Source organism: Sander vitreus, chromosome 15, assembly GCF_031162955.1.
Source record: "Sander vitreus isolate 19-12246 chromosome 15, sanVit1, whole genome shotgun sequence".
NCBI lineage: Eukaryota > Metazoa > Chordata > Actinopteri > Perciformes > Percidae > Sander > Sander vitreus.
This window is the reverse complement of record NC_135869.1, coordinates 3,954,195-3,978,917: the sequence shown is the minus strand read 5'-3', so window position 1 is coordinate 3,978,917 and position 24,723 is coordinate 3,954,195. Positions and strand designations below refer to the sequence as shown.

At 42.1% G+C, this 24,723-nt stretch overlaps 1 protein-coding gene across 2 annotated transcripts in view; it reads right to left on the bottom strand.

Annotated features, from left to right (window-relative positions):
• Nucleotides 1-24,723, bottom strand: part of tanc2a (tetratricopeptide repeat, ankyrin repeat and coiled-coil containing 2a) — a 73,732-nt gene that overhangs the window by 16,390 nt on the left and 32,619 nt on the right. For both annotated transcript variants that reach the window (XM_078269216.1, XM_078269215.1), the window contains 12 exons: nt 23,213-23,533; nt 19,983-20,108; nt 16,421-16,687; nt 13,530-13,666; nt 11,787-12,018; nt 10,987-11,159; nt 7,599-7,679; nt 7,314-7,514; nt 4,992-5,126; nt 4,097-4,293; nt 3,900-4,008; nt 2,600-2,722 (listed from right to left, as the gene is read on the bottom strand). In XM_078269216.1, coding sequence (XP_078125342.1) covers nt 2,600-2,722; nt 3,900-4,008; nt 4,097-4,293; nt 4,992-5,126; nt 7,314-7,514; nt 7,599-7,679; nt 10,987-11,159; nt 11,787-12,018; nt 13,530-13,666; nt 16,421-16,687; nt 19,983-20,108; nt 23,213-23,533 — 2,102 coding nt within the window. The remainder of the gene's footprint in view (nt 1-2,599; nt 2,723-3,899; nt 4,009-4,096; nt 4,294-4,991; nt 5,127-7,313; nt 7,515-7,598; nt 7,680-10,986; nt 11,160-11,786; nt 12,019-13,529; nt 13,667-16,420; nt 16,688-19,982; nt 20,109-23,212; nt 23,534-24,723) is intronic.

Sequence of the window (24,723 nt, the reverse complement as noted above, 5' to 3'; positions counted from 1 at the left end):
CGATTAAATGTGTCTATTAAACACAAAAAAAAAAAAGATTTGAGTTGATTTTCCCACCCTTTTCTTAGTTTGGATAACGGTAATACTCCAGCATCATATAACGTTAGGCACGGTGGTGATAATATGCAGTTGTTAAATAAACGAAACGCCTGACTATGGACAGGTAGAGGAAAGTCTCCAAAAATAAAAATCCACCAACTAGTCTACGACATTTTGTCTTTTGGAAGGGCGTGCAGTGATTATTTGATGCTCTGCACCCTGGAATGATGCATTTGGAACGTTGGAAAGGGGGCGGGGCTATGTCGATTATGGAACACGACACCCATTGGTTACCCGGTTTCGAATGGCGACATCACAGCTTTTAAGCCCAGTTCAGACCAAAGATTTGGGACGGGACGAGTTGAGACTTGCAACTTCTTGCAACGAGCCGGTCTGCAGCGTTCTAAAACCGTTCACACCAATGCGACGACATTGTCCATGACAACGCCTTGTTGTACTTCCGTTCTAACGCTTCCTCTCTTCAGTCACTCTCTATCTCGCTTGACCATATCACGACATATCCGTCTAAAACTCTGCCATTTCGACCAGCTGGTAGAAATAAAATGGATTAAGGATCATTTTATTTCTATAGTTTGCAGCTGACTTTACCAGCTGACTTCTCTATTGGCTGATGAAACAGGTGACGTCTCTTACGTTCTAAAACCAGCCTCTGCAACTTGAACAGCTGAGTCGCAGCAAAACCATCAGGTGGCTTGAGTCGAGCTGAGACGGGCCGGTTCAGACCGCTGCAGCTTTTCCCTGCAACGTCCTAAAACGGTTTTGTCTCGTCGCGAATCTTTGGTCTCAACTGGGCTTTGTCTTACACCCCCGAGCTTAAGTGACACACAAAATCTCACAAAAACCCATTTTCACCATATGGGACGTACTGCCACAGGAGGAAGAGAAGAAAAGGAGAGGACGTAATGAGGAGGAGAGAATGTGAAGAAAGGAGAAGAGGTGTTATTTGTCAGCCTGCATGATGTCATGATGAACTGACTGACTAACTGACTAACTGACTGACTCCTAACTGACTTCAGGCCTCAACACCAACAGGTGTTTTTACAGAGACGAGGCTCTGGCGCACCTTAGATAGTCCTGCTTCTAGCTCAAAAACCCTAACTCCTATCGCTTAATGTTTAATACTGTGAGAGCTATCATGACACCCTGCTGATCATCCTGTGCAAGAATGGTGTGTTGTGTAAGAAATGGGAGTACAGTAGCTGTCCGAAAAGGGCCCGTTTCTGTTCTCCTCCTGGTATTTCTGGTATGATTTAATACAGGAGGCAGTGCGGCAGTTGGACACCGCTTCACTTGGACGCTCACTGTACCTTGTGTGAAAGTCTGTTTTCCTCCCTAAGTACATTGTTAGAAAGGGCAGAACATTTGACCAAAGTGTAGGGAAATTTGTGCCTGTTGCAGACATGTAACCATGGAATTCACCGGACGTAAACTTTTGGCTCTGTTCGTACAAACTGCCGATAGAAACAATAAAAAGAAAAAAATCTGAAATGATGCAGACCATTCCCTTTTTGTTACCTGCTCCGTGTCGCATATATTTGACACCACAAACATAAAACCCACATTAATGCGTTCGCCAGACTATTACCTCTCTGGTGATGATAATCTTTTGTCGTTTGGACTCATGGTTTTTGAATTAAAGAACGACCTTCAGAGTTATAATCATCATCAAATAGACATTTTTGACCTGTCAAACTATCTATCCCAACTATCAACTATCCCAAACACACTAATGTATAAATGTCAGAAGGGCTTTTTTTCAAAGCCTCAAAGAAGGTTGAATATTTTAAAAAGTATTTATGTGATTTGAAAGTTGAATACTACCCTGAATGTTATTGGAATGTGCACCAAGTAGTAGGCACACTGTCAAAATTTCTTGCGGAATTTTCTAGTTCATCTTTCTATTCTGGTATCTTGTAAGCCCGTTTGGGCTGGGCATACTATTTTTGTGTGTGTATGACACAATAAGAAAATTATTCATTCATTCATTCATTCATTCATTCATTCATGTAAAGAAGTACATAACATGGATTTTCTGCATTCGGTCAGTTTTTCTGGAAACAGATATGATGTATTCGCCGTCAGCGGTACCGTATAAAAATAAACGTGAATTACGTGAATAGTTGGTAAAAAAAAAAAATAAAAAAATATTGATTCTGTATTATGCAACTTCATTTGATAGAATATATGTAGTAGGGGGTCCCTGATCCGTGTCTCTCAGTTAAGGGGTCCTTTGCTTAAAAAACATTGAAGACCCCTGGGTTAAAGATTTAGGTGAATCATTGGTAAAAAAAACAAATACGGTGAAAAACAAATACGATGTAGTCGCCGTCAGTGGTACCCTATAATAGTATAAATATTTAGGTGAATCATTGGTAAAAAAAAAAAAAAAAAAAATTAAATATTGATACTTGGGAAAAGAATCAATATTAAAAATCGTTGCAAAAAAAATAAATCACGATACATACGTGAATCGATTTTTTTCCCCCAGCCCACCTGTATTGGCACGTGTATGAGTGGATGTGAGTGTGCAAAATGTTACCTTGATGTTGGGGGTGTAGAGGTTGCGCAGCGATGACAGAGCAGGGCTCAGGTTCTCCGTGCTGTAGGACAGCCACAGCCCCTGCAGAACTGAGGAGGAAACCCCAAGCTTTTTACTCAGACCCTGGAGACGAGAATAGAAACAAAGGAAACAAACAGTTAGACGGATAATAGAGATATATTTGGACATTTTCTATAACAATAAATCAACAACAGCTGGAAAACCTTACAGCTGGAATACTTGTTTACAGGCACTCACCCTCACAACCTTTTTACGACACCTTGAAAGACATTCGTCGGCTCTAGTTAGCTAACATGACATGCATTAGCATTAAAAAAGTAAGAAACTATCTTAAAAAAGAGTAGCGTTAGCATTAAAATTAAGTAACATTATCTGAGAAGGCGAAGCACTGCTACTTGGGCGGAGTGATTGGCTCTCATGTGACCTTGTTATTTGGACACGCTGTGACTATACAAATCACAACATGTAAATAGGAAAATGTCACTTATTTTGAACAGTAGGCTAAATGGAGCCGGTTACCTCCAGCATCTGTGCTAAGCGAGGCTAGCGGTGGGAGCGTCAGACAGAGTTATGACACGCACGGAGATGAGAAGGGTATGTATGGACTTATCTAACTCTGAGGGATACGGTGAATAAGCTAAAGTCCCAATAAGTCGGCGTGTTCCTTTAAACGAGCCATACTTCCGTATGGTTGTGAGGTCACAACTATATATATATATATATATATATATATATATATATATATATATATATATATATATATATATATATATATATATATATATATATAGAAACTGCCGTAAGTGTTTTTTGAACATTAAAACATGTTCTAGTAGAAACCCAAAACACAAGTATACACATGAAAATGAGCATGATATGGCACCTTTAAAATAAGGTGACCAGATTTCTGAGACAAAATCCGGGGACATTTTCAGCTCATTTTAATGTTTAAATGCATCAATCTGGTGCACTTTGAAAAGAAATTCAGAGGTTAGACTTGGTTATTGATATATCTATGGATGGGAATATTTGTGCTGTAGCCTGAACTATTTTGCACTTCAGAATTTTAACCATGCACACACAGGTGGAATAGTTTTTTCTTCATATTTTTGCATTAATGTCACTAGGAAGCATACCAGTGGAAAATATATATATATATATATATATATATATATATATATATATATATATATATATATATATATATACATATATATATATATATATATATATACATATATATATATATATATACATATGTGCGTGCGTGTGTGTTAACCTTGTAGATGTGAGCCTTCAGGATGTGATGTCCCAGCTCCAGCGTCTCCTGTCGGTTCAACTTTCCTTCCTGTCTGCAGAGCCAGAAGGCCAGGAGAGTGTGACCGCTCCTGGAGACAGACAGACAGCTTAGTAAGAACTTCTCTCTGTCGTCCCCTGTCGCTTTCACTCTTACTCTATCACTGTCTGTCAGTGTACCTGGGGTCGCAGAGGAACCTGTCGTCCTGACCCTCCTCTCTCCACATCAGCCACTCCCTGAAGGAGGCATGGTTCAGCATCCTGTTGCCGTCGCTCCGCCGCACTAAGAAAGAGGAGAGCTGCTCCAGACGGTGCACAAACTCCCCCCAGTGTAGCATTCCTCCAGTCAGAGTGCCCGCATTCACCACCTCAAACAGCTGGAGGAGGAAAAGATTTCAAGTGTATTCATATTCCATTTTCATTATGTCAAAGATATGCTAACAAGACTTATGTGGGATGTATGCTTCTGCGGGGGCTTTACACAGAGCTTTAGCTGTAGCCTACGTAAGTGGCCTAGGGTTTACACTTGTGCACTGAGGTCTGCAGCATTCTAGCATATCTTTTTAGGAGAACAGCAGGGCTGGCATGTGCGTATGGGTGGGGAGTGTGTTGTAGAGTAGGTGAGAGAGTGACTTCAGAGCAAGTACCATCTCTAGAGGCATAGTGAGAGAAACAAAGTGTCTCCCCTGCAGGAAAAGTTAACCCTCTCCTTGATATCATGTTGTTTATGGAGAAGGAGAACCCGGAAATGAGTAGGGGGAAATGCAACGCTACCAGGCCACGGCTAAGCGGACCAATCACAGTGGTTGCATTGACGCAACGTGTAGTTTCATTTTTTGACAGGTGCTCGTCGTACAACAACATAGCAACGCACAGAGCTGCCCATAAGCCGTAAACAGGTGGTAGAACCCAGATTGAGATGCAAATTCTGAACGCTAATTTGGCTAATTAGCAATACACATTATACTATACATACTAAACACACCAAGTATTTGGTCACAAACAAATGGAGGAAAAGTTAAGGTTGTTGGAATGTATATATACACACACACACACACACAGTGACAGTGTGTACCTGCTGGTCGGTCAGTGGGTGCAGCGACGCCACAGTAACGTTGAGCAGTGGCAGAACTCTCTGGAAAGATGACTGGGTGGGAAACCGCATGTTGAGCTGCAGCAAGTAGACTTCTGCTAAACTCACAGGGACCACCTACACACACACACACACACACACACACACTCAGTCTTCCTGTATACTGTATTTCAAAATGAATACTGGCTATGTCTACCTAGGAAACAAGGCAATAATAAAGTGACTACAGGCGTACATACTGTAACTAAATGACACACAATCACATCTAACTGAGCCTGAGTCATTTATGAAGTTATATTGAAAATGAACACTCAACTGACAGTTCAATTGCTTTCAGCACTTAGTCGTCAAATGACATTACAATCACTTTCAGCTACTTTCAGCTACTCTTTGTTTGGTTTTCATCTCTATATTTCATCTGGTAACGCAACTGCTTTCAAGTCTTACTCGTCAGATAACATTTCTCCCTCTTTAAGCTTGACGCATTAACTCTCACTTTTTACTCGTCAACTGACATTTTAACAGCTGTCACTGCTGACACTTCCTATGACTATTTCCAGCGCACACAATTTTAACTCTGCGGCACTTTCAACATGAGCGGAAATTCTAATAACTTTTATTGTTTACGACTAAACTGATGTTTCAATTTCTTTCATCTCTATTAATAACAGTTCAACTACTTACATCTCTTCCACTTCAACTGCTTTCTGTGCTCACTTGTCAAATTATACCAAAAGCCTACTTAATTGCTTTGACATCGACTTACATTTTATTTCACCTCTATGTCAGCTGTCTAAAGAGCTCAAAAGTGTGGTTCGGGAAAGAAAAAATCCCATTTATTTTATCCATAAGGATTTTGATTATCAGCCATGATGTCTAAACCATCCGAGGTAGAGTTTGTGAAACAAAGATTTATGCTTCTGTAGAAGCCAGACGTATAAAATCAACCTTGTTTTAGGAAAAACCATGTTTTATTCCCGATATATTCCCTTATGGAGAAATACTACATTACCCACAATCCTAAGCGTAACAGCGACATCTCTCTGATTGGTGGAGCTCGCGGTTACCATGGAAATGTTTACCGGAACCTGCGAACAGCTATAGCGAGCTGCTACCATGGAAATGTACCATGCATGATCGTTTATGTACACAGTCTCGTACCTTTGCCTTTTTATGGCGTTTTTAAAATGTTCTTTTGCCCAAATAAAATCTTTTATGGTCATGATTTATTTCGGAGCTGGTTGGCTTGGTTCCAGGCTTAACACTCTTCATGAAACGCCCATAGAGATATTAAATGGTGAAAATCACTTTGGGAACCAGATCAGTTCAGAAAGTGGGCGGTCAGGGCGCCGAGGTAGCTCAGGTGGTAGAGAGTTGTGATAAAGACCCAAAAAATAATAATAACAATAAAAATAAAAAGTGGGCGGTCACTGTTGAGCTGTAGAGCAAAAAAATATGCACTAGTTCAGAACACAGGACTCTTCCTGTATTTATTTGTAATGGCAGCATTTTGGGTAGCTTAGATTTTTCAGGTGTGAAAGGAAACCCAACCAAGGGAACTTGGTTGGGTTTCCTTTCACACCTGGAAAAATCTAAGCTTACCAAAATGCGCCATTACAAATAAATACAGGAAGAGTCCTGTGTTCTGGACTAGTGCATATTTTTTGCATCTCCATGGTCAAACCAGCTCATTTATTTAAATGATCAGACATTGTTTTCACGAGCGACATGACTACGTCTGCTCTGCTCACAGGGACGTCGCTCCGCTCTCTCTGCCGGCGTCTGTCTCCAACTTTAGCGGCGGCCGGTTTCACCACGGAGATGAGAGCGACGGACGGCGCGCTTGACTGCTGTCTATTTCTGTAAGAGAAACACTGCAAGCCGCTGCAGTTGCAGATTGCTAAACACACCTGACTACAGGAGACATTTAGCTCACGGTCCACCTCATCAAGCAGGTCTCGGTACGTTTGTTTGGTCCGTTTTTGGTGCGCACCCGAGTGCGATTCCCGCTTTCTCACCTGCCCAAACGAACCGCACCTAGGGGGAAAACCAGCTCTAGTGCGATTCAACCGAACTAAGGGGCTGATGTTAAAGCGCCCTTAGTCGGACTTTCGGACTTTTCAGTTTGATAGCCGTGGACATAACGAGGTAGGAGTGAAAGCCCTCTAAATCAGTAACGTAACCCCAAACAAGCAATTGTCCAAGTAGGTAATTATCTTTTATATTTGACTAACCTGACAAACGTCACTCTTTCATTTTACCTCCACCTGTTCGTTCTTCCCTCCTTCCCCACCCCTTCCTCACCTTGAAGCTGGAACTCTTCAGGACGAGGTATCCTCCCTCTATCAGGTCCAGGGTCAGTTTCAGGTAGAGGTACGAGCCCCTGCTTAGGCTCTTCAGGTGGCCGATCAGCTTGGCCAGTGCCGTGTTGTCGAGGCGACCGTTGCTCAGCGATACATTGCTCTGGATCTCCGCACTGCTGTGGATACGCTGCATCAGGTAACCCTGAGGAAAAAAAGAGACAGACGTATGAGTGTACAGATAGACGGACAGAGAGACAGACAACCAGGCCGACTGTGTGCACGTTACCTGCAGGTCCTGATCTATGGCGCTGTTCTCTTCCATTCTGTCCAAAGAGATGCAGTGAAAAGGTAGAGAACGAGTGATGTCCTGACAAAAACACAGAGAAACATATGGTTTAGCCGCGTTAGCTTCCTGAGTTGGAAATGTAGTTTCTTGCTGACGTGTTAAAACAAGAACCCTAGGAAAGGAGTCTTAAATATGCACTTGATAAGAGAGTGTTAGTATTCTAAATATGATGAGGAAAAGTATAAGATCAGACTCTTATTTCGTTCTTACACAGCCCTGGCTGCTGGCTGTTTAGCTTACATACTTAGAATTTTCAAACAATATGTTTTCATTTCAAATCTTATGGGGAAAAAAAGGGGATTGAGGGTGCTAACCGATGTGTTTGGCAAATGCAACGCTATCTCAGGGATAAGGTTGGCTGGGGTTGCTTTTGTGTTACCTTTCCCAAATTCTACAAAAGAACAGGACAGAGCCCCTAATGTTAGCTTAGAGAGCATCTAGAACCAGCTTCAACCATAGACTTCCACGGGAGACCAGTGAAGGATATTAGAAACACTTTTCCGGTGATGGCTGAGCGTTACTGAGCAGCCTCCAACTGAGAGAGACGACGTAGATGTGACGTGAGCAACCTGTCTGAAAGTTGGAAGTCTTCTGGTAGCTGTGCCAAGAGAAATCTCAATCATTCCCAATCTTGCAGAGACGGAGAGCGTAGGTATATGTAAGGAGATAACATGGACACAGGCTAATTATTGCTAACTAAAATGTTAGTTAACATTAGTAATTAAACTTAAACAGCTAATGCAAGTCGAAACTGCCTGCGAGCTTCTCCTGTACTATACGGTAATTCCTCTACTCTGCGACAGTAAGTTGCGTGGTTATGACACAATCGTTAGCCTATTTTTACAAAAACGTCTGCTACGGAGCCATAACGTGAGGTACAAGGTAATGGAGCCTTTTATACATTGTCGTGTTTCTTTAGAAATAAACAATGGACAAATAAAGTCTTTAAACGCTTCAGATGTAAAGTTATTCGCTGTCAAAGTGACGCCAAAATGAACTTTCCCCATCACGTGACAAATAAATACATTAAGACAAAAAATAATAAAATATGACATTACATTACATTTTAGCTCAGCCGAAACTTAACACCCACCCACACCAAAGAAGCAGCAACAGGGCAAAAGATAGGGTTGGGACAATACGCCTTTGTCCCGTTTCGATTCTTTCACGTGACTTGAACAGTACTGCGATTGGATAGTATTGAGAATTGCGAATTTTCCTTCTTTAACAAAAACAAAAGTTGAATAATACACCTCTAGAGACAATAGATCATGAGACATTTCTAAAAACTAATTGTTTTCTAAGAAGAATGCACATCACATGTCAGTCAGTCTGACATTTACAGTATTTTATTTGTAAAGAAGAACATAAGATGGAGCTTCTTCATTTTCGGCTTTCAGTCCGTTTCGCTGGAAACGGAGATGATGTAGTCGCCATCGGCGGCACCGTATGAACAGAAGATATTATGGTCAATCATTGGTCAAATAAATGAATACATAAATATATAATAATAATTCTAGGGAAAATTATCGATTTTGAAAAGCATCCCAAAGGAAATCAATATACATACAATTTTCGATCCCCACCCCTAATTAAAACGCTGCTTTTTACGTCGCAAAAACAAAAAGCAGTGGTCTCAGCGGACATCCCTAACAGCAGCCGCTCTGCAGGGCAATCTGCATAGGGTTCCATTAGTGGACATTCGTGCCTTTGGAGAAGTATATAATAGTGATACCAGTGGTATATAATTGGCTCCAAACCCAGAGTGCCTGAGGGATTTCAATAGGAAAGGCCATTCAAGCGGTCAAAGGCCTTTTCTCCATCTAATGAGATACCGAAAGTCTCGTATTGGCAGACCTATCCCCATAGCGCGGTGTCAGCACTGGAGAATGGTTAGGCTGCATAATTTAACATTCTGGTATTGGGGGGGAAAACACTCTGGGTCGTTTGTATTGTGATGTCAGGCTTTATACCCGCACTGTACCAAACTAATGAGACAGGGATGACTTAGCATAATGCATTATATGCACTAACGTTCTCATACTGGCCGCTGTTTCTCTATATCTGACAAACCAGTCTGGATTATGTGGATGAGCTGAGGAAGCACCTGATCAATCCTCCATGCTAGGATCTTTGCATGATGTTTTACCTCACAGTTAGCGAGCGAGATAGGTACGATATCCCCAACACTGCATAAGATTATTAATGGGCTTGGTAATAATTACTGGAATTACGGGAATTGTTGGGTCTTTGTAAATTATAGAGTGTGGTCTAGACCTACTCTATCTGCAAAGTGTCTTGAGATAACTCTTGTTATGATTTGATACTATAAATCAATGTCATATGTTAATATATCTGAAAAGGTTTTGTAAAAGTCTATGCTAAATCCGTCATCTCCTCCAGGCGCGCCGCCCACTAATGCCTCGACTGCCTGTTTTATCTCAGACTGAGAAATGAGTCGGGGGAGAGATTCAGTTTGCTAAAGAACAGGTCAAAATCTGAAATCGCTGGCTCAACTTCAGATGTTTCAGATATTTTTTTGTGTGACTTTTCTGAGTTTTTCCACTTTTGCATGGAATAGCAGGGTTGATATGTGAAGCTCGAGCTTTCTGCGGTCGTTGGGCTAAAGGATGGCCTGCTTTATCTCCAGCATCAGAATACTTACTTTTTATCCGCTATAAATCAAACTCTTGGTTTTACGGTTTCAGCCATGTCATAGGAAGTAGTTTTCGAGATCTTGGAAGCCATTTAAAAAAATTGTGAAGTGGGTTTTAGTCAATGTTAAATAGTGTTTAAAGAAAGCCAGTTCGAGGAACGGCTCCACTAAAACCATCACCTGACTTAGCTTATATTCACCTTTAATTAATGTAGAATTTAGCAGAACATCCAACAGTTTTCTGAATTTTTGTTTTGCATTGTACATGTGTGTGTGTGTGTGTGTAGGTGGTCCCTGTGAGTTTAGCAGAAGTCTACTTGCTGCAGCTCAACATGCGGTTTCCCATCCAGTCATCTTTCCAGAGAGTTCTGCCACTGCTCATCGTTACTGTAACGTCGCTCCACCCACTGACCGACCAGCAGGTGCACACCGTCACTGTGTCTGTGTGTGTGAGTGAGTGTGTGTGTGCGTTGTATGTACATCGCAAAAACTAACTTTTCCTCCATTTGTTTGTGACCAAATACCTGCAAAACATTCCCATCAGCCTCAGATGTACTTCATGTTTAGTGCTTATAAGCTAAATGCTAAACTAAGATGGTGAACATATGGGAAACATTACACCTGCTAAACATATTAGCATTGTCATTGAGTATGTTTAAATGCAGTGTGTACCTGCTGACTGGTCCTGACAGTGGTAATGACTTTCAACCAGGAAGGAAACTTCTGGATGTTTCGGGACAGGAAGGAAGTCAGTGTGTCGCCGTAGTCTGGCCGGTGGAACTCTGCCTCGTTCAGCCCATCAATCAGTATGATAAGCCCTGCCCCCTCCACGTGCAACTTCCTCTCTGGGAAAAAAAAACAACACAGTCTTGTGTAAAGTACTTGAAATCGATACTTGAGTAAAAGTACAAGTAATTTACCAGATAAATGACATTGGTAGAAGTTAAAGTCACCTTTTACAACTTGAGTAATAGTCTTAAAGTATCTGATATCTACTGTACTTAAAGCTATAGTGCGTAGTTTGTCTCCCCAATGAGGAATTCTAAGTAATGACAACAAAACTGTCGACGCGTCCACATGACATAAGCCTTCCATAATCGTGCACCGCCCACACCTCCAGTTGCTAGTAGCCAAGGAGGACACGAATGATTCGCCAAACCTGCTTCTTTTTTGTGCAGTCTAACAAATTTCTTCTGAGTTTATTTTGTAGTATCGAGTAACAAAGATGCTTAGGGGAAATATATAGAAAGAATATATAAATAGAATATATGTACTGTATATGTATGTAATATGTAGAAATATAAATAATGAAGTAAAGTACAATTATGTGACAATTCTACTTAAGTACAGTAACGAAATATTTGTACTTTGTTACATAACAACACTGGGAAAAAAACAAACGAACAGATAAAGTACTGTCTCTTCGGTTTACAGCAGTGAAGCTATCAGAATACAGTACACTCTGAGTGTACCTGTGTAGAGAGCGTCCAATGGTTGTAGTATCCCTCTCTGGAGGGCTGAGCTTGGATCCTGGATGCAGGAGCGCAGACTGAGCGTGCTCTGTAGCTGTGGCGACCGGTGCAGCAGCTCCCGATAGGCCGACAGCTGAGGGGCGTCGCTGAGCATCGCCGCCATGTTGTGGACGAACTCGGGAACCAGACAGGTGTGACAGTTATCAGCCTGACAGAAGTGATACGAGACTACCTGCAAAGGCAGACAGGGAGACATATTAGCATGAGTTGTGGATTTTAGCAAGACGTTGAGTTGGTTGTTGTGGATTTGGAGAGAAATGTGATGAAATGTGTCTGTTTTGGCATTACAAATCAGTGGAGAGGCATTTTGTGTAACATCCATATTAATAGCAGGTTAGTTTGTATCCTCAACGTTCCACCTCCAGGATTGCTCCATTGGCAACGGAAATTTCAGATTTCACTCATTTGGGCCGGATATCCGTTGCCTTGGGTTTTCTTTGTGTTGACATTTTAAACTCTGTTTGATTGCTGAGGACTATGGTTAACTGCTCCTCAGATCTCTACAGGGTAAATCCAGACAGCTAGCTAGACTATCTGTCCAATCTCAGTTTTCTGTTGCCCGACTAAAACAACCTTTGAACGAGCACATGTTCAACCAAAACAAGTTCCTTCCCGAGGCTATTTTGCAGCGGCACCGTTGCTCCGTCCGGCGCTTAGCACCACCCAAGACGATTGTGATTGGTTTAAAGAAATGCCAATAAACCAGAGCACGTTTTTCTCCCATCCCGGAATGTTGCTGTGCTGTGGAGTAAGGTCTGGCAATGCAAGACTAATAGCAGGTTGCACCTAGAACCACATTAGGGTCAGCTATGCTAACTATATTGGCTCAAAACTCACAAATATTTTAGATTCAAAAAAGAAAAGTTTGTCATTTGCAAAAAAATATGTGCTTTCTTCCCGTTTTTCCATAAGGATTTTGATTATTCCCCATAATGTCCTAACGATCTAAGGTAGACTGACCACGAGCTCCGAGGTTGTGAAAGGGATGTTTCTGCTCCTGTAGAAGCTAGAAGTCCGTATGAAATCAACCCCGTTTTCAAAAAAACATGTTTTATTCGCATGCTTGTGGAGAAAAACCACACTACCCACAATCCTAAGCGAACCAGTGTCGTCTCCGATTGGTCCAACTCGCTGTTGCCATGGAAATGTTTACAGTACCCGCGAACGGCGGGTAATGTAGAGCTTCTACCACGTTTCTGCTTTCTTTGCAGACACAGCGGATGTCAACAAAGACAGATATAAGGGGACGAACGAGGAGACGAGAAACTTTTTAAATATAATAAACTATAACGACTATTTTAGATAGTTGTCATCTGGCATTTACATGCATCTGATAGCGTCGTTTTCTCATTATAGCGTGATACATGGCTATCAGCTGGCACATTTACAGCTTGTCCAATATTAAATCACTTGTAGGTAGACAGCGCGATCCATTTTGGCTTGCAAACTTTTTTTTCCTCGCAAATGTCAGCTTGAATGTTGTGCGATTCAGTGAGAAAACGAACGGAAACGCCATGTGACGTCATTACGCACAGGTTTTTATTCACTTTAAAGCCGTTGAATGGAAACACACTTTCACATGAAAAATTTGTATTCGCATGAATGTCTTCAGATTATTGGGTTGACAAGTGGATGGAAACATAGCCACTGTTGAGCTGTATTGTGTGATCCAGTAGATCCTACCTGTCCCGCCAGCCTCCTCAGCGCCTCCTCCTGTCTTCTCCTCATCTCTGGGGTCCCAGGACAGCTTCCTCCTCCTCCTTCGTCTCCCCCTCCTCCTCTTCCCAGGGAGTCGTGGGAGAAAGAAACAGCCTCTCCATCTGGAGTGAAAGCCCATCCATGAATACAGGGTTTTTCTTGCATGGAGGAATTTTTGGCTCCCCCCCTCAAAGAGGTTTGAGCCAGCACCAAAGGAAAATCACTAGTGCCAAAATGATAAGAATTGAGAATAAAAATAGCACTCCAAATTCTCTCTGAATGTGTTTAATAGGAATTTACCAAACAACCGTTGAACAAGCAGAACATTAACTTGAATAGGAGCGCTAATGTCTTACTGAAGGCGTAGTCCCTAGGGGTGGGGGGAAAAAAATCAATACAGTATAGTATCGCCATATTTTCCGTGGCAATACTGTATTGATACACAAACGCCAAGTATCGATCTATTATTATATATGTGTTGGTCAGTTTGTCTGCTTGACAATCCCATTTTGCAGCAATAAAACCGAAGTGAGCTGAACAAACAGACATTTTTTAGATGAAACAGAAGTTTCCTTTTGGGGACATCATTTGAAATTGGGAAAAATTGGGGGAAAAAAGGTAATAAACTGCAATATATCGGAGAATTTTGCAATACGTTTGGAAATCGCAATAATATTGTGTCGTGACATAAGTATCGTGAGGCCTCTAGTAGTTACCCCCCAAAGACCCATTCTAAATCAGGAAAAACACTGGAATATCACATTCTTTCTATATTTCAAATCTCCGTAAAGATGTAAAGACACAAACCATGTCTTGGTTTCTCTGTGGCTGCTGCCTTCTTTACTCTCAACTTATTTCTATGACTTTGCTTTTTCTCAACTGCATGATTTAATGTTTGTTTTTTTTCCTTTTTCTGGTGGTTGGCTCGACTGTGAGTCTGGTTGCTAGCCTGGCTGATTTTATTGGGTTCTTCATGATGACTCAGCAGTTTCTTACAGAATGATTAAGGTTGTCTTCATGACTGGAATAACTCACTGGGGGTCCTTTGGCAAGCACGCGATATTGGCTCCTGCCAACAATTTCCTATGTTCCCTTTCGAGCGCCTACCAAGTGCTGGGTGTACTGTAAAACAGAGATCTTCAACAGGGGGTCCAGGACCCCTAGTGGGTCCTCAGAGTTACTGCAGAGTTAATTTTTTTTCAAAAATTAAAATGTCTTAACATGAATCCAAAATATTATTAGCAAATATAAATTAGCCTATTTGTGAAAAAAAACCCCACTGATGATAGACTTACTGGCCTATTGGTAAGGTAGTCACACAGATAGTTAATCAGTATTCAGTATGCCACTGACACATTAAAATACGATTTATAAAATCGTGCCAACAATTATTATTGTAATAGCTTAGAATGAGATGCACTAAAACGTTATGTATGAAAGGCTTTAGGCAGCCCATATGTATTGTAGCTTAAGTTAAATATGCAACTTAATTGTATACAATATATGTAGTAGGGGGTCCCTGATCTGTCTCTCTCAGTTAAGCGGTCCTTGTCTTAATAAACGTTGAAGACCCCTGCTGTAAAAGATTAGGTTATCAATTAGACATTTCTATAATGATGTAGCCTTTTTATCCTATTTTCTTATTTTTTAATTTTAAAGCTATTGACAAAAATCTGAAAAACTTTTGCTTTTTTACTTTTACTCATTTTGCATTCACTCAGGGTTTCTGCCGGTTTCAACAAGTTTTTTATTTATTTTTTTTTACACCTTTTTAACACCTTTATGAATCAAATTTAAGACCTATATCAGGATATAAAGGTACAATGGAATGCAGAGTCACAAAAGTACTTGCAAAGTTAATAAAAGTATTCAAATTGAATAAAAGCAACACAGTCATAATGACCTGTACATATACAGCAATTTATATTTGGACCAGCGATTGAAGACCTACAACACCACAGAATTAAAAAAAACAAAAAACATTTCAATGAGCATTAGAGGTAGCGTTACATGAACGTAGGAAAATGTAAGACCTGTTTGAAATTATTTAAGACGTAGAACACGATACGTTTTAAGGCCTAACATTTTGATTTTGAAATTTTAGACTTTTTAAGACCCTGCAGTAACCCTGTCACTTTAGAGGCGGTCCCTAACTTCAGCTCGGGATTTTCTACTGTCAAGTCACACAAGGTGCCAGGCTTCATTGGATCATGATGTAAAAATAACACCAGTCAAGCTATATTCTGCACGGCTAAGCAAATAGGATTAAGACTGGTGAAAAGCTCCTTAAGGATGAAGCCTGCTGTATGCCTGAATATTGAACCTTAATGTTATAATCTCAAAGATTTTCATTTAACCCTCCTGTTGTCCTCAGCTCAAATTTGCCCTGTTTTCAAAGTTTCTATATTAGAAATTTGGGTTTCTTTCAACCTAATTTCCCAAAAACAACATGGAAGGTTCCATACAACGCACTTCACAGGTAAATTGAAGGATCAGTTCACTACTCTTATTGAATTTTGGGTGTTTTATTCAGTTCTATAGCTTTTGAAAAAAAACTATTGAAATGGTTTTAAAACAGTTTCCTGACTTAACTTCAACATACGTTCCTCTCAACTTTAAAAAAGTTATATAATTTCATATAACTGAAGTGTATTGACCATTAGTTCCAAAAGAAAAGTGTAAAACTAGTGGTATTAAGTTGGTGTTAGTGTTGACCGCCATAGATGTACTGTACGCTCTGAAGAGGCAGGGCCGCACCCCAAAAGTTCCTGTATGCAGGAACATCCCTGGTGTGGATAAGAGTATTGGATTCCTTTTTACTAATAACACAGGTAACTTGATTGGTATAACACTATAAAACGTCTCTCTGTGCTTACGTTTAGGCATGGTCTGGTTGCTGGTAACAGTTGGCGACATGCGGTTTCCATGACAACTGAGCGCCACCAGGCGGGCGATGATGGCCGTTTTGCCGAAGCCCATGTTGCTGATGATCACCACGCCCTGACTGGTTGATGGGTCGCCACTGCGAAGACAAGCGTCCACTTCCTGGAAGAGCCACTCCCTGCCAGTGAACAGCCAATCAGACGAGAGACCCGGGACCTCAAAGTGGAGGGGCTTCAGGTTGAGAGAGGGAGTGAAACGAACTGCAGGAGAAGAGAGGAGGGAGGAGGAGAGGAGTATTAGAATATTGTTCGTGTAAGGGTTAATGCCTGATGAGGTGTCCAAATAGTCTATATTGACGACGATCCATTTAGCGGATTGTTCAGGTGCGATGGAAGATCCCCTGGATGTCTGGATGGTGTGTTGGCGTTCTAAACTCTGGTGGATTTGTGAGGACTGTGGTTAACTGCTCCTCAGATCTCTGCAGGGTAAATCCAGACAGCTAGCTAGACTATCTGTCCAATCGGAGTTTTCTGTTGCACGACAAACTACTTTTGAACGTACACACGTTCCACCAAAACAAGTTCCTTCCCGAGGCTATTTTGCAGAGGCACCGTTGCTTCGTCCAGCGCATAGCGCCGCCCAAGACGATTGTGATTAGGGTTGGGTATCGTTTGGATTTTTACAATTCCGATGCCGAACCGGTACTTTTAAAACGATTCCGATTCCTAAACCGACTCTTGAAAAAATGACAAAGAAAGGCTCTTTTATAGAGTTTTTTCTTAATTGAAAATGATTTCAATTTAACAATATATTAACATTTTAAAGTACTTAAATACATAATAAGTAAACCTTAGTCACCTAACACACAACTACAATAATTTAACAATAAATAACAGTTTTACACTATTAACAAGTAACAACAAAATAAATGTTGAGTTGGTATGCTAACTAAACCAGCTTCAAACTTTAGCAGTTCTTTTGCAGAAAAATGACCATATTTGCCTTCTCTGGCAAGATACGACACCTCTCCTGACTTATGGCATGTCCTGCACAGGAGAAAACTCTCTCAGATGGTGTCGAAGAGGCCTGGACACACAGGTATGAGTTTGAAAGGGCAGACAATTTGGGGAAGCTGTCCCGCCTCCCTAACCACCAGGCTACAAGGTCTTGTCCTGAACGATAGACTAGCAGAGCAAGTGTAATATGTTTAGTAGCGATCATGTGCAGTGACTGGTTAATATGCTTTTACGTCCGTTTTGGTGAGCACAGAGGGAAAATATGGCATTTTAAAAAGTAGCCTACATTTACAGTAGCTAGCTAACGGTAGACTACAAAGAAAGTGTGATATTTTTCCGTCAGTTTCGGAGCGTGTACAAAAAGCCGTCTATCAGCAGTGATTGTAGAGTGCATGTCGCAGAATAGCGCGGACACGCCCTTCACACCGCTCGCGGGCACGTGCACCACTCGGCGGAAAAGGGAGAAAGAAAAAAAGATTCTGCCGCTGTCCGGAGCGACAGAGGGAAAATATTTCAGTCAGAACCGAAATGAGCAACCGAAATTTGCCTTCTAATCCGTTCCGAATACTACAGTTTGCGTAGGAACCGGTAGTGGAACCGGGTTTCGGTACCCAACCCTAATTGTGATTGGTTTAAAGCGCCCATATTATGCTCATTTTCAAGTTCATAATTGTATTTTAAGGTTGTACAAGGATAGGTTTACATGGTTTAATTTTCAAAAAACACCATATTTTTGTTGTACTGCACCGCTCTCTCTCACTGCTGCAGATCCTCTTTTCACCTTGTGTTCAGGTCTCTGTTTTAGCAACAGAGTGAGACCTCTTTTCTTCTGTACTATCTTTGTTTTCACTCGCACATGCGCAGTAGCTCAGATTATAGATCATGTCAGCTAGCTAGCTCCATAGACAGTAAAAGAAAGGCTGTTTCTCCAGCTTCGGTCAGTTACAAGGCAGGATTAGCTGGGAGGCTTCTTCTAAATGAGGGCGGACATGTAAGTAGTTCTTTTGGAGATTATGGTGAACTTGTGTGTGTTGTAGCAGTGCTTTGCTATTGAGAACGAGGTAGCATGCTAGCACTAGCATGCTCACGGTTCAGCTAGTGACGTAGAAAGCTGTGCAGATGTTGACCAGCTCACCCGGAGATTGAAGGCAGGAGACATTCAGAAACCGTATCTCACTCAAAACAGCATGGGTGGTTTTTTTCAAAGTTTGTATGCATGTGGAAGCACCAGAGACACAAAATAACACTCCAAATCCCAGGAAAAGTGTTTTGTTCATAATATGGGCACTTTAAAGAAATGCTAATAAACCAGAGCACGTTTTTCTCCCATCCCAGAATGCTGTGTGGACTAGCCAAACCCTCCTCTGCAGCGCTGTGGAGAAAGGTCTGGCAATGCGAGGCTACCTGCCAAATATTATTATTATTTTTTTTAAAACCATTACTTTATATTTTAGCAGCGGGAGATATGTAGGCCTATATAGTCCACTCAGCTCAGAGAACCCTTCAGCTCAGACAGCTACGAGCCAGAAAGCTAACGCTATGCTAGCAAGATTCAAAGTCAATAACAATGTGTATGGTTGGCAATCAATAAATATGACAGTATGTTTAATAACAAGACAAGCTAGCTATCCAGCCACGTCATTGTCCCCAAAACAATATTTGTATTGCGTCCAAAATTCCATATTAACATGCTATTTAGTACGCTAAAACGGTATGTGAGATTTTTTTGTATGTCTGAAACCTTTGTATGAAACCAATAGTATGTGAATTGCATACTACTTTGTATTTCCGGTAAACTATGGACACTACGCCGGCATACGCATTCCACAATGCAATGCGGTAGTAACAACAACTTTCATAACAGACAATTGACGGTGTCTAATTGACATTTCAACATATTTAAATCTGTGATTTTGTCACCTGCGACTGTTGTTGTAGTTATTTCCCCGTTTCAGTAATTTAAACATTATCTGGTGATGCCGCTAAAGCTAAAGTCAACAGGGGTTACCATGGTTACGCGCCTCCAACGGCAAGGAGGCTCATAGTCTATTTACACAAAAGTATGTTGAACGATAGTATACATATTGAGTATGTAGTGCAGAGTATGGACGCAACCAAAGATTTTCACGAACAAATTATCTGCCACATTACCATCGGCCTAAACAACAACGGGATGTGAGATAACGTAATTTGCTGTGAAACAAAGCTAGTTTAGAGGGGCAGTGTAACCTACTTAACACCTGAAACCTATGTGTTAGCGCCATCCTACGGCGTTCAGAGGACTAGGCACTGAAGGACTAGTTACACAGTTTTGGAAATAACAGATTCACATTTTCTCTCTCTTTTCATTTTATTGTAACGCAATCATTTTGAACGGTAAAGAGTCAGTTTCACCGGAACTCCTTTAGTAGGTGTCCTATAACACTTTTTTATGGACACCCTGCAGCCAATCAGAATTGAGTATTCACCCATACCATGGTATAACAAATAGTATGGTATGTTTGAATGAACATTCATGTGTGTTTTTGTATTCCTTTACCTCTTTGGTCCTGTTGACTACGGCTCCCAGAATTCTGTCTGGGCATTCTGAGGGACGTCCTTGAAGGGATGTGTCTCTGCTGATCATCCAGATAGGCTAGATCCTCAAGGTGGGCAGAACTGGTGGCTAGAGAGAGAGAGAGAGAGAGGAAGAAAGTTTGTTTTCTGCATAGACAACAATACAAACCCCAATTCCAATGAAGTTGGGACGTTATGTGAAACATAAAATAAAAACAGAATACAATGATTTGCAAATCCTTTTCAACCTATGTTCAATTGAATACACTACATACACAAGATATTTAATGTTTAAATTGATTAATGTTCAAACTGATTAATGTTATTGTTTTTGTTTTCACGTTCCAAAAAAGCTGGGTCAGGGGCATGTTGAACACTGTTACATCACCTTTCCTTTTAACAACCCTCACACTTCTGAGGACACGTATTGTTGAAGCTATGCGCTTCATAATGCGCCCCACATTTTCAATGGGAGACAGGTGTGGACTGCAGGCAGGCCAGTCTAGTACCCGCACTCTTTTACTACAAAGCCACGCTGTTGTGACACGTGCAGAATGTGGCTTGGCATAGTCTTGCTGAAACAAGCAGGTACGTCCCTGAAAAAAGTCGTTGCTGGGATGGCAGCACATGTTGCTCCAAAACCTGTATGTACCTTTCAGCATTAATGGTGCCTTCACAGATGTGCAAGTTACCCATGCCATGGGCACTAACACACCCCCATACCATCACAGATGCTGGCTTTTGAACTTTGCGCTGATAACAATCTGGACGGTCCTTTCACTTTTTGGCCCGGAGGACATGACGTCCATAATTTCCAAAAACAATTTGAAATGTGGACTCGTCAGACCACAGCACAGTCGAGTTGGACTCGAGTCCAGGACTTGAGTATGCACTGCCTATTACACATAATAGTCAGAAACGTCATCCAACTTCTGAGTTCGATATAATAAATCCACGAGTCCAAGCACAAGTCCAAGTCATCAGTGCTCGAGTCCAATTCGAGTCACGAGTCGCGAGTACTCCATCACTGACAATAACTGATATTTAAAAAGTAAAATATTGATAGTGTTAATAATCAAATTTGATATTGTTTAAATAATCCATCGCCTCTTAAACCCCCCCCACACACACACCCCTGACCTGATGTGTGACACAGTAACTAGTTCATCTGGTTGCCTTTTGACTATCCATTAGTGTAACTATTCTTTTTGTAAACCTATGGTCTCTCTCTCTCTCTCTCTCTCTCTCTCTCTCTCTCTCAAAGTCCCTACACTGGTATTTGAGTGTGACTCATTTGCTAGTAGTTAGCTTAGCACAAAGACTGGAAACAGGGGAAAACAGCTAGCTTGGTTCTGTCCAAATGTTAGGTAACGGTAACAAAAAGGTACGGAAAGGAACAACAAAAGTAGTGATTTTACAAGGGGTTATGTGCCGGACTAGTTGTTAAGCCTTGAGCGGTGAACTCCAGGATTCTCTGCTGGTTGCCTGGCAACATCACGTTGTCGACTAATGTTCCTAAATGACTAAATGATGATGATATCTTGGCAATTTGCTGCGGGTCGGCCACAACAAACAAATCCACAACCTGCATGCCACTATCTAAAACACTAACTAAATCCAGAGTTTAAAAAACTAAAAAGTCTGTTTCAAAACTGTGTGACGACCCACAGTGGTCACGCAGATGAGAAGAACAGGGAAGATTAGTAGGATATTGTCCCAAGAGTGCAGTGTCGAGACTTCTACTGCAGCCACTAGAAAGCTGATTAGAAAGTTAACAAAGCATGGATAAATGTAACCCGTCTGGACAAAAACGGACAGAAACCTACCCAAAGTGTGATCCAATCAATCCATATACAATCCTTTAACGCCACAGAGAATGCCAGCGCTGGCTGTGCCGCGTATCCTGTGTGTATGTATGTGTGTGTGTTTCGTGTTTTGAGAAAAGTCATACATGTCACTTCCTTCCTTTTTAGTTTTTATGGAGACACAGAGAGAGGAAGAGAGGAAAGGGAGGATGAGATGGGAACGTGTTGCCCAGGCGTTGTCTCTGTTTGTCAGTCTGGTTGTTTTTGTATCCACACATAAACTACAAACATGGAGCTCATTATCACCTCGTTTTTAGAGGTGTTGGTATGCATTCCCTAACATTTGGACAAAGCCAAGCTTAACGTTTCCCCCCTGCTTTCAGTCTTGACGCTAGCTAGCTAGGCTAACCACCTCGTGTCTCCAGCACCGCACTTAAACAGACGTGGGATTGCTATCAATCTTCTTATCTCCTTCTTGGAAAGAAAGTGTATTTTTTTTAAATGTTGAAGTATGCAACTTGTGCATAACTGTCATCCATTAGGCTGTTACTGTGGCAAACTACATATGCCTCTGCCTGTTAGGAAGCCCTGTTTTAAACCCAGAGTGGACACTTATGTAATGATCATGGAAGCAGGGCTTTGTTTGTTCACCATTACCATTGAAGTCACTATAGTAGAGAAAGAGTGATGTATTTCCTTCCTAACAGGAAAAGAGTGTGTGGGAGTGTTCTGCAGGCCTGGAAACCACTAGAGTCACACATACACACACATCATCCATTTGTTAGTCTGGATCTATGGAAGCACATTTCCAGGATAATTGCCTGATGTTCCTCACCTTCCAATCTCTGTGTGTTGCCGTTCTCAAACTCGTTGTTGTTTCCCAAAGCGAACCAACAAACTTCGAGCTAGCGAGCTACACGCCGAGTTTTGAAGGGGAATGATTGTAAAGATTTACAAAGAATATGTTTACAGCATTTACTCTCTAACTGAGCCGTTTTGTGTCCAGAGCTTAGTGCCTTCCACTAAAGAAATGCAAACAACCCAGAGCGTTTTTCTCTGCTACCCTGGAATGTATGTGTGGAGGAGCCAGACTTTACTCCACAGCACTTTGGCGCTACTGTAAATCTGGCAATACGAGATTATCCATTTGTTAATCTCTATTTACAGATATCTGCATGTGAATGCAGAATCTATAAGCAACGGGACAAGCAGGCCTGCCTTTTTGCATGATCCAAATTTGCCATTTTCAGTCTGTTCTGTTGCTCAGAGGTTCCGGTTAATGTTGCTCGATGCGACTGGAGTTTAAAGTTAACTCAAAGAAAGCGGAAAGTGAGGGTCATCCGGAGGAATTTCCTGCGGCACCGGAACTATCCCGTAAATTGACCGTCGTCGAGATAGACTATCTTACCGGCAACTGAATTGGGTCGGGGCATGAGGTAGAGAGGGATGGAGTGGGTGGAGCCTGATGAGAGGGCGGAGCCAGGGCCTCGGTCTGGGTGGAGTTTGTTGAGGCTGTAGGTGGAGGCGGCCATGATGTCCTCCACCCTGTAGAGGGAGCCGTCGTTGGCGCTTCCTACCGCTGCCATACAGGAGGAGGAGCTGGAGGCCACCACCGGCCGGCCCCCCTGCTGCCACAGATTCAGGCTGCTGCCACGGTAACCGTCACCGGGATCCCTGCCGCTGTTGTCCTGTTCTGCTGCTGACTCAGCAGAATAGCTGGTCAACGTGGCTGAAAGAGAGAGCAAGGGAAAGACAGAAAAAGTTATTGCTTTCAGGGTTTCTGCAGATTTCACCAAACTTTAAAGGTGCAGTAGGTAAGACTTATAAAACTAACTTTCTGCCAGATTTGCAAAAATCCACCGCTCCCTGTTCAGACGCACCAATCAGGGCCGGGGGGGTGTCTAACTGCGTGTCAATCACTGCTCATGCACACACATTCATTCTCACTTGTGGGGGGAGGGGCTTAGGAGACAGTTTTGGGGTTTAGCAGAAAGGGGGGAGGGATTGAGAAGTTGTTGATTTTCAATTTTTTTGGCTAAGTTCTGGATCTTCGCAATCCTACCTACAGCACATTTAAGACTGTTTAAGACATTTTTAAGACCACGATGAATTAAACTGAAGACATCACAACATTAAAAACAAAAAACGTCAGATGTCAGAGTCGGGAAACATCATCTGAAACAATTCTCCGATTTCGTCATTCGCATTATAGGACTGGTGTCTAGTCACCCTGTGGAGGATCCCAGAGTAGGGTTAGGTTAGGTTAGGGTTTTCTCCGATACCGGTCCTAAAAACAATACTTTTAAAATGGTGTCGGTGCCTAAGCGGTGCCTGAATCGATACATTAAAATAAAGAAGAGCACGGCTTGTGTATTGCTAAGGCCATGTGGTCAAATTGTGGCAGTGAAGGTCAGGGGCCTCGACGGACCAGACCCGGGCAGCAGAGGCTGGCTCTGGGGACGTGGAATGTCACCTCTCTGTGGGGGGAAGGAGCCGGAACTTGTGCGGGAGGTGGAGCGCTACCGGTTAGATCTGGTGGGGCTTACCTCTACGCACAGTCTTGGTTCTGGAACCATACTCCTGGATAGGGGTTGGACTCTTTTCTTCTCCGGAGTTGCCCAGGGTGTGAGGCGCCGGGCGGGTGTGGGGATACTCACAAGCCCCCGGCTGAGCGCCGCTACGTTGGAGTTTAACCCGGTGGACGAGAGGGTCGCTCCCTACGCCTGCGGGTTGTGGGGGGGGGGAAAAACTCTGACTGTTGTTTGTGCATATGCACCAAACAAGAGTTCAGAGTATTCGGCCTTCTTGGAGACCTTGAGTGGAGTCCTGCATGGGGCTCCAGTTGGGGACTCCATAGTTCTGCTGGGGGGACTTCAACGCGCACGTGGGTAATGATGGAGACACATGGAGAGGCGTGAT